Here is a 16890-nt window from a genome sequence, read left to right as displayed (position 1 = left end):
TCCCTCCCTGCCTCACAGGCCATCCATGATCGTGTCTCCTAGCCCTGCCCCTGCCCCTACACACTCTGCCCCTTCCGTGTGGCGTGAGGCTGGTGTGTCCCTGCCCAGCTCGTGGCCACCACCAGGTGCTGGTGTGCGGGCCAGTGCTTGTGCCATGGACTCTGCTGTGTGGTCCTTCCTTCTAAACAGCGCTCCTCAACTGGGGGTGCACTTGCCCTCAGAGTGCAGGTGGCAGCGTCTAGAGACACTGAAAGGTTGGGGGGCAGGAGCAGGCTTTACTGGCATCTCGTGTGCAGAGGCAAGGTTGCCCCCTCACTCCCCCAGCCACCCCTCCTAGTTCCCTACCTGAGGGGCAGTTGGATTCTAAATATCAGTTCGTAAGATTAAGAAATCGTGTTTTTGAATTTTGGTGTGTGACCAGGGGACCCTCCCGCCCTCCAGGCCAGCACAGACCCCAAGTAAGGAAAATTCACTTACCGTGTGTTTCCTTCCACAGCTGAGCTCTGCCCAGAGCGCCCAGGGAGAGCGGCGGGACGCGACCAGACCCCGAGGGCAGGGGAGCAGAGAGCAGGGCCCGGTGCTGAGCATGGCCCAGCTGCCGCCACCGCCACCCTGGGTCCATGCAGCCCTCCTCCTCTGTCTCCTCAGCCTCAGCGGGGCCATCGAGATCCCCATGGATCGTGAGTGCTGCTCTGTCCTCCGTCCTCCTGATTTGGGGGTGGGAGTTGGCGGGTCAGGATGGTCAGGGAAGACCTAAAAGCACATGAGGGCGGCTGGGGAGAGGGGAAGCAGTGGATTCCGAATTCAGAGCTGGGTTTCCCTCCAGGGAATCGCTGCCAGTGGGTGGATTGGGGATTTGAGACCAAGTCACAACGCTGGTCACTCGGGACTGCGGCTACGGGTACTGGCTGCCTGAAGCCTGCCCGGCAGGCCAGACGGGGCAGAGGGGTGTGTGCCACGCAGAAGCCCTCCTGCCCTCCTGCGGTCCTCGTGGTCTTGACTCACCCATCACAGTGGAGTTTCCGAGAGTGGTGGATGGTTCTTACTTGTTCGCCTCATATCTGACATCTCCAGAGCTGAACCCTGCAGGCCCCCCTGGCTGCAGTGACCAGGAGGACAATTGCCTGGGGCGGGTTGGGAAAGGGTTTGTTAGACTCTGGCTAACGGGATATGAAAGCAGAGCCCCCTGATAACGATACTGTGGGAGACCGGGCACTGATCTTTTTTGCCGCTTCCCTCTAGAGTTTAAAAGCCCATGTTCTGTTTTGCACGGTGGGCCATCAGGGTCATAAGCACAGGATGTAGAATGCGGATGGCATAGCGGGCCCTCCAGCTGCGGCACTGCCACCCGTACGTTTCCTGCTCCTGGCCCTGGGTTAGGAGCGTGCCGCCTTTGCCACGTTCTGGCACTTGGGCCAGGACATCATGGCATCCCAGTGCCAAGGTCTGGGCACACCACCTCTGTGCCTGTTCCCGCTTCTAGGAGTAGAGGGGACCACATGATGCCAATGTGGCCTGGGGCTCTGTCCAGATGACAGTTGCCCAGGGAGGTGCGGGAGAGGCCTCCAAGAACCCCCGCTGACCCTCCTCAGCCACACCCTGGCCTGGAACTAGCAGGAGGAGAGCAGCGGGGGTCTCAGCCCCTCACCCACTTCACCAGTGACAGCTGCCCAGAGGAGCGGGCACTCCTGGGTGAGAGAAGGCCAGTTGTCACCACAGGGGGACAGGAGCAGGGCAGGCAGGGCTCCCTGTGCAGCGTGTGTGTGTGTGTGTGTAGCCTGTGCACTTGGAGGGTGGGGAGGGGTGTGTGACGGGAACTGTTCCTGTGGAGACCATCTGTGGCGCTGGCTCAAGGAGCGCTTCTCATTAACAGCCCCAGGCAGACAGTCTAATAAGGAGCAAGATCAGGCCACATCCCTGGGGGGCAGGGGGTGCAGAGGAAATTGGGTTATCAGGAAAGTGGTGAAGGCTCATTTCTCTTTGCAGCCTCTCCTCACTCACTCCCCTGCCACTTTGATCCCGGAGGCCAGTGGGTGAGAGGATCCTGCAAGGGGGACCTAGAAATAGACGGTATGACGTTGGTTTCTGCAGCACTAGCGGAGCCACAGGCAGCCCCGCAGCCACTCTCCTGGAAGTATAGCCCTGGCAGGGAAAATCTGGACCGCCCCCTACTGTCTCCCCACTCTGTGTCATGAGGGGGCCTGCAGGGCGCCCCCTGGTGTTATGGAAACCCTGGCCCTCACATGCTTGGGGTCACACAGCAAATGGGTGGTAGTCACAGATGAACCCCGGTCTCTGGACCCTCCTGCCCCCCGTTTTGACACTCAGCATGCCCCACCCCTACCTGCTCATCCTGCTTCCTGTTCTTGGAACTCACTGGAATCACACGTGCTCACACGTAATCCATCAAGTCGCCGCTGCCCTTGGCTGACAGTTTAGAAAACTGAGGTGCAGAAAAACAAGCCGATTCCCTGGCCCGTCAGTGGCAGAGCCCAGCCAGCCTCGGAGGCTGCTGTGCTGCCCTGAGTGAAGCAGGTTGCCCCGGGGGCGCTGCCTCCGGACACCCCTCATGCACCTGTGCTTACCCTGCTGCTGCAGGGCCACGGCCCTGGCGACGGCAGAGCCCAACACAGGAGACAGCAGCCAGCACTTCAAGGATGAGGCCCTCCTCGCCAAGGGTCCCGCCTCAGCCCGGCAGGCACTCGCTGTCCAGATACTCAGCCCATCCCCGCCCTGACGATTGACTTAGAGCACATGTGAGTTTGGGGCCACAGCCCGATGGTTGGACATGTGTGTGACATGTCACCACGGGAAGTCCAGCCAGGCCTCTGTCGTCTCGTATGACCTCCATCTGTGTGCCATGACGTTTATGTCTGCTCTTAGCAGCTCTCAAGTGTGTGATGGGGCCGTACTCCTCACTGCTCGCCCATCTCCAGACGTGCCCTGTACCCATGGACCAACAACCCCCCATTCCCTGGCAACCACCATTCTCCCATTTCTTTGAGTTTGATTTTATCTCAGATTCCACTTATAAGTGAGAAGTGCAACATCTGTCCCTCTGACTGGTGTAACTTAGCACAGAGCCCTCCCGGTCCTTCCATGTTGACACAGATGGCAGGAGAGAGACCTGCAGCCCCCTTTACTGCAGCTATTCCCTACACCCCAATATGGAAATGACCTAAGAGCAAGCACTGAGAGGTGACCCCAGCCACAAGCTGCCCTGCCAGCGTGCCCGCCGTTCACTTGCTCCTTAGGGGAGGGGGCGTTATCTGTGCCCAGAGCACAGGGGCATTCCCCTGCCGTGGGGAGTCCCAGGCTGCCCACAAGCCCCACAGACGTGCTGGCTTCCAACTCCCTGGGCTCTGCCAGCTGAGTCACGTGCACCCCCACCTACCCCGGCCCTGGAAAACAGCGTGACCTTTGGAAAAAGCAAAGGGTCGCACCATCACCCAGGGCTGGTTGGCCAGAAGTGAGTCTGTGGGCAGCTTGCCCCTCTGTCCTCCTCCCTGTGTCAAGGACTCGGCATTTTTCTCCTAGACTCGCAGAGGACAGGAGTCGGGGGAGAAATGCTCTCCCCCAGCTTCCTCCCAAATAGCGCTGAGGACAGCTTGACAGCTCATGCTCACACGTGCCCCATCCTCCGAGGCACGGGCTCTGTAGAGTCAGAGTCAGGGAAAGGAGAGAGGTGCCAGGACAGAGAGACCTTGCGTCCAGGTGGAGCCCAGTGGAAGGGGCTTCTTCTCTCTTGGAAGCCAGAAAAACAAACTCCCCCTGCACTTGCCCTCACCCTGCGTGTTCCAGTGAAGAGAAGGGCAGGCGGGTAATGTGGGGCCACAGGACTGGGCAGGTTGCCCTTGTCCCTAGACAGATGGTCCCCACTTTCTCCGGTGGCTTCTTCCTGGGTTGCCTGTTCCCCTGCAATGAATTCCTCAGTGGCACATGGGGACTGCGGGTATCAGTCCTCCTTTTAGCAAATGGACACTCAAGAGGCCTCTGGCCCAATTTCAGCGGGGGCTAAGGGGAGCAACCAGCCAGCTCCAGCTGCTGAGAGCCTTCGCCTCAAGCTCTCCCCCGAATCTCTGCTGTCCTAATGTGGAGAACAGAGAGCCTTGGCCCCGCCTGGCCAGCCCACCCCCTCTGGCCAAGGCTGGACCTGTAAGTGCTCCGTATCAGGCCTCGGGTCTTGTCCCGGTTCTGCAACAACCATCCCATGTGGGCTGGACGCAATGATTCTCCTTCTAGGAATTGGGGGCTCCCTGGACAGTATTAGGGCACTTTCCTCAGAACTGTCACCGTCCTGTACGCCTGTCTATAAAAAGGAGCTCACAGCCTGTGTGGCAAAGTAGCCCCTTTGTCAGCCTGCCACCCAGGGCGAGGCCAGAGCCCCCGCTATGTGTGGGGACCCACCAGACCCACTACCCATCAGGCACCAGGAAAGCGGGGTCAGAGGAAGGTCAAGTGTAAGCCCTTCTTCCCCTGAAAACGGCCCTGTCCTCCACCCACCCCCTTCCATTCCCAGAATTTACCATTCTTGGGTCCCCAGTGGGAAAGCCCTATATGGGTGACGGTGCTGCCATGCCAAGCCCTCGGGAGGGTTTGAGCAGAAACCGGGGCTTCTGCTTCCCTGCTTCTTCCATTCCTTGTCCCCTGCCCCAGCCGCCCCAGGCAGATGGGAAGCCATTCCTCTCTCCCTTGTCCCGCGCCACGAATCCTGCGTCCACCTGGGTCTTATTCTCAGGACTTCCATCTCCTGAAAGTGTAGAACAGGTCTCCTGTTCCTGCCACACACACCCCACCCACGTCTGTCCTCACTCCCGGGACGCCCGTGCCTCTGTCGTCCTGTCTTAGCACCGCCTTCTCCAGGCAGCCCTCTCCGAGCCAGGGCCCCGCTTCCACCTCACGTGACCACTTCTCCCCATGGCCTTGCCCCAAAAGTCTGCCCTGGCCATCAGCACGGCATCTCGCAGCCACACCAGCCCGGGATGTGAGGCGCGTCGCTGTCTGACGTTATCGTAAAGACATCTTAGACGTTATGGCAACACGTGCTTCCTTTCCTGTGAGTTTTATCCGAGACCTTGCTAGTCAAAATGTGCTCCCCGACCACCAGTAGCGGCATCACTTGGCTGCTTGTCAGAAATGCAGAACCCCAGGCCCCAGTCCAAGGGAATCAAAACCTGCGTTTGAGTCAGACCCCCCAGGTCACTCACAGGCTTGTCAAAGCTTGTGGAACCCAGAGCTCACATATGCGCTGTGACGAGCACACCTCCTCTCAGGTGAGGGCCGGGAGACCTGTGTCCCACCTGCACCCCTTTGTCAGATGCCCAGAGAAGGCAGCGTGCTGCTCGCCCCAGAGCACAGGCAATGTCCACCGTGAGCACAGGACGAGCATTCATCTGTCCAGAGGGCGGCCGAGGGCACTTTGGTGCGAGAGACATGTGACCTGGTGGGCACTCGGGCCTCTGAGCCTGGGCTTCGCCTGTGGCTGTGCCTCCAACCTCCCCTTCCTGGCCCCACAACCTCAGCCTGGCCCTGCTGGCCAGAGACCGGTGCCCTCAGTGGCTTCCAGACATGCGGGCAGCTCTTCAGAGCCGCGCTCTGTCACTGTGGACATTGGGACGTCCCTGGCGACACCTTCACGTGGTCAGAAGCTGGTCTCCCCAGGAGTGTGCACTGGCTGCGTCCCCAGCCCATCTGGCTCTTCCAAGCCTGCAGCTGGGAGGAGAGCTCCGTGCACCTTGCCAGCTCACCCCTCTCCTTGCACGCTGGGTGTGAGGAACCGGGGAGAGCAGAGGTGGGAGATAACTGTGTCTTCTTTTCCCTCCCAATGCTAACCTGCGGGACTAACAGCCAGCATTCAGAGTGAGTGTAAGTCCTGGGCGCCTCTGCACGCGGGCTCTGGGAGGTGGCGGGCAGACTGCGGCGGGAAGGCCAGGTGAGACACCTGGGGACTCGCGGCCTCTTCACCCTGCCTGGGGGGCTTCTTGACACCTGAGCCCTGCCATGGGGCCTCTCCCTGCAGGAAGGAAAGAGCCTCACCCCAGCATCCTTCTGCTGGGAAAGGCAGAGGAGCAGGCGGGTAGGAAGGGCCCTGCTCCCCCAACCTCCAGCGCTGACACAGTATCGGAAAGTCCACTGGAGCCAGGGCAGTAGTGAGGAGACCTGTCCCTGCGGAGTTCTCTGGGGACTAAGGCTTCGTCTTTCAGCCCCAGCCTCACCACAGTTGGGCCATCTGTTGACCCTCAAAGGTTCAGATAGATCATGGCCCCGAAGTTCTCAAAACCTGGCTACTTTTTAGTCCTTTATTCATTCAACAAACATTTATCAAGAACTGTCATGCCCTGGATGTTGTGCTAAGCACTGGGGTACCAGGAGGGCAAACTGCCACCCGTCCCTCTGTTCCTCATTGGGAGTCTGTGAGATGTCGAAGGGCGCCTTCTTATCCTCAGTCTTTGACGTGCACCCCCTTCCTGCAAGCCTGCTCAGGGAGCAGGGTCTCTCAAACAGGCACTGTGCATCCCCCATTTGTGCTGTGGTTCCTGAGGCTCTTGATTTCAGCCATTCCCCAAGCCAGGGCCCAAGCGGGGCCCTGCAGCCCTGACTGCCTGCCCTGTGCCCCACTGCAGTGTCCCAGCCCCCGACCATCACCAAGCAGTCGGTGAAGGACCACATTGTGGACCCCCGGGACAACATCCTGATTGAGTGTGAAGCAAAGGGGAACCCTGCCCCCAGGTGAGTGCGCCAGCAGGTAAACCCAGGCTGGGTGGAGGGAAGGGGCCTACTAGGAGGGCATTTCAGCCACCCCTTTCCTTTGCCCCCGGGCTTAAAGAAGACAGCACGCATGCGATTGAGGGATACTCAGGGACCCCCGCCACCACCAAACTTATACTCTCTGAAGGCATCCAGCCATCCGTGCGCTCAAAGACAAAACAGACTCTTCATGTGACAGATATTTAATAGAATTAGTGTGCAGAGAGACGGACAAGAAGAAGAAAAGCATAATACTTTCCCAGAAAACACCCAGAGTCCCTCATGGGTAAATGCCCAGACAAGCAGGGTCAGCCTAAAGTGGCCGCAAGTCGAAGGCCCCCTGCTGGCTGGGAACCACAGGAAAGGGGTTCTGAAACAGGTCCCAGAAAACTGGGACAGAGGAGCTACCACATCCAGACCAGGGCTGTGATGCCAGCCTCCCCGTGTGTCCTGCCCACCCACGTGTCTCCTTCCAACAGCACCAGAGTGCAAGGCAGGCCACAGGAGGGTGCTCTCCCTTTCCCCCAGGTCACCTGCCCTCCGTGTTCATGCCCTGTAGCCTCACCTGGCCTTCGTTAAGTGGGATGGGAGACCTCCCTAACAGTGGTGCCTAGGGCAGATCAGATGTGTCCATTCCAAATGTACCACTAGGCGCCTGCTAGGTGAAGGGACAGAGGAGAGACCTAGGGAATTTGGCTGATGAAGAAACATAGGTGACTTAAGTTCACATCAAGAAGCCAGAGCGTGTTTGACTCTCAGTGAAGTGTTCTCCCCACCACTTCACGTCCTGCAGTCGCTGACCGAGCTTAGCTTCCAGGAAGGACCTCTTCCCAGGTACCTTGGGCCTCGCCCTGAGCTCAGCCTGTTTGTGTGAGCACATCAGATCACATGATGCTGCAGGCATAGAAAGCCACGTGCCATGAGTTAGGCCCACCACTCGCTGCCCTCAAGGAGCGGCCCTGTCCTCTTGAAGAAGGGAGGTGGGGAGATGGTGTCTTGTCCAAGGCCACCCAATCTGAACGGGGCTGGGCCTGCCTGGGCCTCTGACACCCAAGGTCAGGTTTCTCTATCAAGAGAAGCATTCACGTGTGGACCTGTCAGGAGCCTCAGGCCAGATTTGTATTCAGACCCAGACACCCCAAGGCCCCACGTGCCTGGCTCAGCAGGGGAACCGAGGCAGGACGAGCCCGTGTGGGGCAGCCTTCTGCCCCGGGTTTGCCTGGGACCCAGGGACCTGCAGCCCATCACTGCCTGCTGGGCATTGCTGGGCCATTGTGCCTGAGGTGTGTTCTTCCCCCCATGGCTCCTTGCGGGGACAGTCTACCACTGCTTCTGCTTCTCGGGTGTCTTTTAAGGCCACCACTTTGTAGCTGCGACGCATGCTTCTGGGGAGGCAGACGCACATTCTGGTCTCCTCACTTTAGGGTTCAGTGTTATTAAGGCTGCTTTTTCTTCAAGGCTGCCCCTCCTGTGAGCACGACCCCTCACCCTGAGCCATTTCACTTGGCCTGTCCATGCCTCAGGTTAAGGAGGCAGGAGGAACAGCACAGGCCCCTAGGCCTTTGTGTTGGGTAAACCATGCAAATACCCTGGGGTGGAGGCAGCAGCTCCCTTGGGATTTTAAAAAGTCAGAATCACTTCACTTCTCACAGAACATAATCCCCTGAGGGTGCTTGGGTGTCTGGAGCCATGACTACCACCCTCACTGGGCCTGAAGATACTGACAGGGGCCGGTTCTGGAGGTACACCTGGGTGGGACGTGGGACTCTGCATTGACAGGCATCCCCGCTGGATACTGCTCAGCCACCTGGAACCTACTGGCATAGAGTTGTAGTCATGGGGCAGAGATGGGGACTAGGGCCCCAAAACTCCTCTGGAGGCTGGAACCCATCCTATCTCTCTTTGTTGCCCCTGCAACTCTGCTCCTTGTTTTCCACAGCTTCCACTGGACTCGAAACAGCAGGTTCTTCAACATTGCCAAGGACCCCCGGGTGTCAATGAGGAGGCGGTCTGGGACCCTGGTGATTGACTTCCGCAGCGGGGGGCGGCCGGAGGAGTACGAGGGGGAATACCAGTGCTTCGCCCGCAACAAATTTGGTACTGCCCTCTCCAATCGGATCCGTCTGCAGGTGTCCAGTGAGTAGCCTGGGGCAGGGCCACTTACCCCAATTCTTGGACAGAGGGTCATTCCAGAGGGTCCCCCTTGGCCTGTTGGTGCCCTGCATGTCCTGCTTGCTCCTCTGCCTGAGTGGGGTGCACCTCCCCCAACACAAAAAGATTCCTTGGAAAGGAAGCTTCCAAACTAGAACCTTGAACAGTGCCACCAGCTGCTGAGCACAGAGAAGGGGAAGGAGAGGAGCCTCTGAGGAGGCGTATTCCCAGACAGAAACCTCTCTCCCGCCACCTACTGCTTATGGGCTGGCCACCTTTAGACCCCGGGCCCTGTCACCCTTGTTCACCCAGCTCCTCTTCTTTCGCTCCTGGCATGACTGCATCTAGCCTGCCCCTTGCCCTGGCCCCAGCCAACGCCCACATTTCTCCTGCTCTGTTTCTCCCCAGAATCTCCCCTGTGGCCCAAGGAAAACCTGGACCCTGTTGTAGTTCAAGAAGGCGCCCCCTTGACACTGCAGTGCAACCCCCCGCCCGGACTCCCATCCCCCGTCATTTTCTGGATGAGCAGCTGTAAGTCTCTGGACCTGGTGAGGGAGTGAAGTGGGTGTGTGGATGGGGAGGGGCTTGCCTGAGGCCAGAAGACCCTGGCTGGTGAGAAGCAGGTCAGGAGGCCCGTGGCTGAGAGGCAGGGTCTGACTAGACACTTCCTAGCCCAGCTGCTCCGAGCTGTGTGACCTTGATGGAGTTGCCTCAGGTGTGGTCTCTGGACCACACTTTCCTCTTCTGGAAAAAACAGGATTGATAATTGTCGTTATCTACCAGAACTATTATAAGAATAATCGGGTTAATACATCCAAAGTGCTTAGAATTTTCCAGAATAAGTGTTTGGTGATATTTGTGATGAAGAAGGGCAAGAAGTAGGTGAACAGGCTTTCAATAGACCAGTTGAAGGCAGGTTGCTGCTAGGGCTCTGCTTGCAGCCTTTGGTCAGCCTGGATTTACTCTGATTTTCTCTTCCTATAGGACAGAAGGGGGATAAAGAAGTGAAACTTTTGATAAAGGTTTGATAGCGAGATAGGGTGTACCATTGCTCAGATTTACTGACATTCAGAGCATCCCTGGTTCAGTTGTGACAGGGACTTGGAGACTCGTATAACACTTGGGACCTTAGTTTCTTCCCATGTTTTCAATTAAAATAAAAGCGAGGGGGCATTACACAGCCAAAGAGAGGACTGACTGCTTTCTAGCTGTGTCATTCTGGTTTCCTCCCTCACTCCATTCCTGCCTCCCTTCCTGCCATTCTTCCTCCCCCACTCCACCCACCCCCCACCTCCCTACCCACACCCCCCCACCCACCTACACACCCCCCTCCCCTCCCACTTCCCTCCTCACCCACCTGCTGCCCCAGCGTCTGTAGATCCTCCTGCCTGCCTGTCTTCCGTTGTTCTGTCCACCCCTGGGTCTTCACAGCCTGCTTCCAAAAGAGGCTGCCCTGTCAGTGAGAGCATTGTGAGTGTTGTGCAGGGTGAGGACGACTGTGGCCAGTCACTGTCCCTCCCTTCCCTCCTCACGGTGCCTGTCTGGGGGCTAAGCTTCCCGGCCCCGGGCTGAGGGTTGGCTCACTCATTAGGTGACGTTCCCACACTCCTCTCTCATCCCCACAACACACTCATCACCAAGTGTGTCCACCTGCCTCCTGAGCAGACCCCACGACCGTCCTCCTCTGTCCACCCCCGCCGGCCTCTCTCCAGCAAAGCCCACCCCCAGCTTTCCCTTAGGTCGGGACAACTACCCACAACTGGCCTCCTTGGTCTTTCTGAAATGAAAATCTCCTCGTCTCATTCATTCATATGTCCCTGTCACTCCCCCACCACCTCAGACAAAGTTCAGATGCCTTTCCCTGACAGGAGACTCCTTTCTGTCCTGGTGCCCAGCCCCTCCAGCCTCCTCCCGCCCCCTGCCCCCAGCTGTCTCCATGCTCTGACCTCAGCACACGCTCTGTGCCTGAAAAAGCTCTTAGCTCTTTCCCTTCTGCCTTCTCAGCAACCCTCAAGTGCTAGCTCAAGGCCCATAGAGGGGCCTCTCACCACAGGCTCTGCTGCTTTTAGTAAAGAAACAGGCTCTGTGAGGGCAGGAACTGTCTCTGCCCTCTGCCTCTCTCTCTCACCAACCCCTCTCACAGTGCCTGGCACTACAGTAAATCTTTGATATATGATTTGAAGAGCTGACAGCCCAACATGGGAGTGTTGGCATCCTTGTGCTTCAAGAAATGGTGACTTAAATGCAATTGTTTTTTTAACAATAAGGAGATATCTATAAGTCATCAGCCTTGTAAGTATATTTTTATAAACCTAACAACCTGGAAACACCTGGTTCTTTGAGTTTACATAAGACACAGTACTTGAAAAAAAATTTCGATATTGTAGTCAATGTTCTCAGCCACTCCTATGATGTCATTACTTCTAAAAAGCACAGGTGCTGGTATTTTAATAGCTCTAATATTGAAAGGTGTCCTCAGATTGATGGTGTGCTTCATTGATTGGGGTGTATCTTACAATTACAACTGGGGATGCTTTTTTCTTTTTGGGGGGTGGCTACAAATAAAACAGATTCATCTTATAATTTTTGGTTAAATTTTTGATTAAATGCTGCAAAGCCAAGTTCAAATTCATTTAGTGACCTGTGCCTACTCTGTGCCAGGTCCTGAGGCTGGTGCTGGGTATAATGATGAAAAAGGGTTGGGTTCCTGCCCTCTGAGGGCTTGCTTCTCTAGCAGGAGAGTTTGACTCCGGGTCTGGTGAGCATTGGAAGGGCTGTGTTCCATCCCTTTGGCCCTAGGGTCAGTGACGAACACAGACATTCAAAAATGTCTAGAGGTGGGCGTGCTGGGCAGGCAGGCCAGGCAGGCCGAATCCTACTCTCCCCTGACTGCTGTGCAACCTCAGCTTCCTTATTATAAAATAGAACAGGCCCCTCCCTCAGAGTTGAGAAGATCAGACCACACCATGCACATTGGACGCCTGACCCCGCCTGGCCCCCTGCGGGCCTCAGTCTCCAGCACCACCACGGTGACTGTCGTTCTGATCACTACTGCTAACCTCCCCTGTCCCTCTGCTTCCTTCCAGCCATGGAGCCTATCACCCAAGACAAGCGTGTCTCCCAGGGCCATAACGGAGACCTGTATTTCTCTAACGTGATGCTGCAGGATATGCAGACCGACTACAGCTGCAATGCCCGCTTCCACTTCACCCACACCATCCAGCAGAAAAACCCCTTCACCCTCAAGGTCCTCACCAGTAAGTGCAGGTCCCTGCCTGGGGTGGGGGCCAGGGGCAGAGCCTACCAAGCCCACGCAGTCCTAGGTACCTGATCTGGGAGAGACTTGTCTCTGAGGCTGACCTAGGAGTACTTGCAGCTCGTTGTACCCGAGCTAGTCCCACTGCCTTTCAACATGCCTCTTGATTCTGAAACCTGAATGCATCTTTGCTTTGTTGGTTGAGAAGCACTAATCAGTGCTCCCCAGACTTTCCTGGGCATCAGGATCTGCTGGCAAGCTTGGCCTCACCCCCAGGCCCAGCCCTGTTCTGTCCGGGCAGCCCCAGGCTCTCTTCTTCCTCAGTGCTCAGTGGCTTGGGTCAAACAGTAGAGTTTAGGAGCCCTGCATTAAGGGGGCACCCAGCAGCCTCCCGGGCAACCTCCTTGATTGTATCTTTATTTCTGGTCATTCTTTGGTTATCTTTATTTCTAGACTAAAGCCACAACACACAGTATCCACATTAGTGAGCACACCAAAATGAATTGTACATGCTGAACCATATGGGATGTCTATATTTGCAAGTTACAGACTTATGTTTACAGACTTATTTTTCTGTTTTATTTGTTTTTGTTGTTATTCCCATTCTTTTTGACTGGTACCCAAGCGAGTTGTTTCCTAACCCATCGTAGCCTTGGTGAACCTCCTTAGCGGGGAGAGAGAAGCTAGTCAGTGCAGAGACCCTCCTCCTGCCAGGCTGCTGGCCAGAGCTTGGGCCCAAGCTGAGTGGCTCTGTGGCTTCCCCTGTGGACCTGGGACGTGCCACCCAGAGAAGATCCACAGAGTGCAGGCCGACTCAACCACGAATGTTGTTTTCAACATTGTAGATGGTGGTGATTTAGGGGGAGTACACGTGGGGAGGACCTGGCTGCTTGCCCGGGTCAGAGAGAGGCTGAGGGTGACATGCAGGTGGCTGAGGACCAGCCTCCTGGGTGGGTGTGGGGCCGGAGGAGGGCCTGGGTGAACTCTTCACTCAGGACCCCTGGGGCCCGACCCTTTCCCACTCTCTTTCCCCACCACCCCCTGCTGCAGGTAGAAGCAGGTGGTGCTGAGGGACCAGCCCCCTCCCCATTCCCCATAGGGGGCTGGAGCCACCAGAAACAGCCTCCTTTCTGTTCTCCTGTCATATGTTTGCTTCCTTTCTCTTCCTTTTCTTCCCACTCCTTTTTTTTTTTTTACCTCCTTCCTATTTTCCCCCCTCTGCTCTTCTATTCTCCTCTCTCTTTGAACCCCATATCCCCATTTTACCTCCTGCCTCTGCAGCTCCTCAGTCACTGTTCTGAATTGGCACGGTGCTGCTCATAACTTGATAGCCAACAGGATGTCCAAACACCCAGGCAAGCCCCGAGTGTTCCTGGCCTGGCTGCCCAGCCTGAGGCTGGCTCTCCTACTCCAGACCCGGGCCCCAGGTGGGGGACCCCTAGAGGAGGAAGTTGGGTTGTCTGAAGTGTGTCCTCGGTGTACGTCAGGAGCTGTCACCTGCCAGCTGGCTGAGCTGGGAAGGACAGTGTGGTCTACTCAGGACCCAGAATGACCTCCAGAACCAGGACAGAGCCATGGGGGAGGCGGGAATGCCAAGAGCAGGGTGCTGCAGCGCTAGCCTCTGGACAGCCTCAGGGCCATCACCCAGGTTCCTTTCTCCCGCCCAGCACAGCGCTTGAAGCCAGCCAGCTTCCTGGGGGAGACACAGGTTGCCCTTCCGGGGTGCCACTCGGCAGCCCCTACCATCTCACAGGGTAAAGGCAGGGCAATAGGATGGTGAAAAACCTCTATGGATTTAAGCAGCTAGAGATTCGGCAACGTTTAGAGGTTGGATATGCCACAAACATCCTTTTCTCTAGCAGAGGAGGTAAAGGAAGTTTGTTCTGCTTCATTTCTGGGTCCCCTACTGCGCTGCAAACTCTTCCCCCAAAAATGATGAGAACCCTGTGGGGTGATGGGAACGGAGTCCCATCAGCTTCCTGGCACCCCACCAGCTGTAGCTTTGGCGGCCCCGCCAGCCCAGAATTGGGCACAGCTGCTGAAAATAGTGCCCTTGTGTTCTCTTGTCTTTCCTGCCTGGAGAGGACACAGGCCTTTTTTGTACCTTCGGAACCAGGTCTGGGGGTGGGAGCCAACGGCCAGTTGGGACAGCTTCAAAACCCTCTCACCAGGGCTTCCGGCTCAGTTTGCCCCTTGAGGAAGAAATAAATTTCATCTCTATCAGTTCTGTGTTACCCGTGATAAAAACAAGGCGAGGAAGGTATCAAAGCTCTGTGTTGGGATAGACAGAGGTCGACGGCAAGCCGGGCTCTCAGAGATGTGCCTGCCCCATGCTGCCCAGCATGGCCTGGCTCCTGGGCCTCCTCCTGTGGTGGGGGAAGGGTGGTTCTTCCTGAGGCAGGTGTGGAGCACTAACCCTGCTTCCTTCTAACGCCTGCTGGCTGAGTGATGTCCCCATAGATGTCAGAGAGACCCCTGAATTCTCAGATGTGCACTGGAATCCACAAACTCTGAGGTGGAGTTTCTCTGCACAGAGAGGTTGATTCACCTCTGTGAGGTCTTGGCCTCCCCAGGGAGGGGCGTCGCCAAGACCCTCAGACCCTCTGCCACCCGCCCCTTCTCATTCCCTACTAGATACATCCCCACCTTGAGCTCCAGATAAACCCAACCCGACTTCCCAACCTCAGCGAGGTCTCTTGCAGCTCACCCCATCTCAAAGGAAAGTTCTGGACAGTGAAATCTCCCTCCTGAATGTGGGGCAGATTGAGGCACTGTGCAATGCCAGGAAGGAGCTCACAGACCCCTTGAAGTCAGAGGACTTACTCTGCCTGCGGATATGCAAATGTCCTGGCGCAGCCCCTCTTGCAGGCCCTTGGGCTGTGTTCCCGGTTCTGGGGCTGTCTGCTTGGCTTCCAGTCAGCCTCACTCCACCCCCTGCTGGTTCTGTCAAAACCTGAGTCCAGTGTCTGGAAGGGAACAATGGCAGAGGAGTGAAAAGCTACTTAAGGGCATTGGCATGACCACGTGCCCTGTTCCAAATGTCTTTCTTGTGAAGAATTAAATCCCCAAGGGTTTTGATCACCTAGCTTTGGAAAACCAAGACTCCTATCTTGCTCCTTAAGGAACATGTTCATCCCAAACCAATCTGGAGAACAGTGACTCTCCAGCCTGCTCAGCTGGCTCTTCCCATCCCAGAGCAGAGAGCTCACAGCTCCCTCTCCTGTCCCAGCTCCCTCTCTGGTCTGAAATCTGGACCTCAGCTTAGCTCTCCCTGTTTCCCTGGTGCTCTCAGTATGAGACCTTTCTGCCTACCACACCATCTACAGGCATCATCTCGGAAACCAAGGTGGTGCCCGCTGGTCAGCTTAAGGGTGTCTGTTGTCGGTCAGCACAAGCTTGCAGGGCCCTGTGCAAGGTCCCCCTGCCCTGCTGTCTCTGATGATGAGCTATCTCCCTTGGACTGTCTCTCCTCTCGTTCACCTTCTTAGCTTCTGCTTCAGGTTGAACTTGACATTCCTTTCTCCTTAGCCGTCCTGGGAGCTGGCCTGACCCAGAGTCCTGGGAACTGAGGATTTTGATGGAAAGGATGGTTCCAAAGTCTGCTACAGGAAACCACTAATCCTTATCTCATTTGTTTGAAAACATAATAGGACCGAACAACTAAAGGCCAAGTTTAATTTCTTTAATTACAAAGAAATTTATTTTATTATTGCTTTCTTTTGCAGGATTTAACCTTTTCTTCCCTATTGGGGGCCGTTTTGTGTCGCTTGTTCTTCACCAAGCAGATTTCCTTTCCAAATACGCCACGACTTTCCTTTGCAAAACGCCTTAGTTGTTTTTGTGGCTTTGCATTTCTGTTTGTTCTCTCACCGTTGATGCTCCGTGCCCTCCTGTTTGCTCACCCTCTTTTGTTTATTGCAGACAACCCCCATAATGACTCGTCCTTACGAAACCACCCTGACATGTACAGTGGTGAGTCGCTGCGGTGACCTTGGGAGTAACCTTGCCTGTCCTAACCCCTGTTTGCCTAACTTGACTGATAGCATGTCATTAACTTATGCTGGGTGGCCCTTGGCCAGGCCAGATCCTCACGCCACCTCCAGAGAGTGCTGATTGAAGGGGGGCGGCCCGTTGGGGAGCTCAGGGGCTCATGTGGCTGTGAGTCTCCTCTGATATGCAGGCCTCAGGAGTTGCACTATGGACAAATGGTTCAAACCTGGGCTTGAAAAGAGCTTCTTGGAGGGGCTCAGTAGACACTTCAGAATCAGTGCTGGATGGTTAGAGACTGCCTGAGATTAGGTGAGCTGCCATAGTGAGAAGGAAACAGGACGTTGGGTTGCAGTTATTGGCTGAAAGAGCACAGCAAGCTCTGTAGTGTGTGTTTAGTTAACTCTTAACTGGCCGGATGTGAACTGCATTGCAATAGTCTCAGCTACTGAGGGTGCTGTTTTACAGGTCCCACACGCTGAGTTTTCTTCCAAGGTAAACACAAGTGAAGTGGGGGGATCGCCTCTGCCACTTCTCCCCTTTGGGGGCATGCACGAATCCAGTGCCCGCCAGCCCATGCGTTCTCATGGGGCAATCTCTGTGAAGCCTGTTTCTAATTTATCACACAGCTGCTCGCTTACTCTGATTAATGGAGTAATTGGCTGTTTCCACACCTGAGTTTCTCCCCATGCCTGCTCAAGAATGTCTCGCTTTCCTTGAGCAGCCAGAGGAATCCTCATTTGCCTGCT

At 56.1% G+C, this 16890-nt stretch overlaps 1 protein-coding gene across 7 annotated transcripts in view; it reads left to right on the top strand.

The window, feature by feature from the left end:
• NFASC (neurofascin) overlaps positions 1-16890 on the top strand; it is a 172876-nt gene that overhangs the window by 105217 nt on the left and 50769 nt on the right. For 2 of the 7 annotated variants that reach the window (XM_054690607.1, XM_054690603.1), the window contains exons 1-6: positions 538-680; positions 6624-6729; positions 8687-8883; positions 9307-9429; positions 11985-12155; positions 16076-16126. In XM_054690607.1, the coding sequence (XP_054546582.1) occupies positions 587-680; positions 6624-6729; positions 8687-8883; positions 9307-9429; positions 11985-12155; positions 16076-16126 (742 nt within the window). In that variant the 5' untranslated portion in view covers positions 538-586. Of the gene's footprint in view, positions 1-496; positions 681-6623; positions 6730-8686; positions 8884-9306; positions 9430-11984; positions 12156-16075; positions 16127-16890 lie in introns of those variants that run through there. The other 5 variants (XM_054690608.1, XM_054690605.1, XM_054690604.1 and 2 more) reach the window with 4 other exon arrangements.

Source organism: Talpa occidentalis, unplaced genomic scaffold (assembly GCF_014898055.3).
Source record: "Talpa occidentalis isolate TD23 unplaced genomic scaffold, MPIMG_talOcc4v2.1 talOcc4.8, whole genome shotgun sequence".
Taxonomy (NCBI): domain Eukaryota; kingdom Metazoa; phylum Chordata; class Mammalia; order Eulipotyphla; family Talpidae; genus Talpa; species Talpa occidentalis.
Note: the sequence above shows the minus strand (reverse complement) of the source record. Positions and strands in the feature narration are given on the sequence as shown.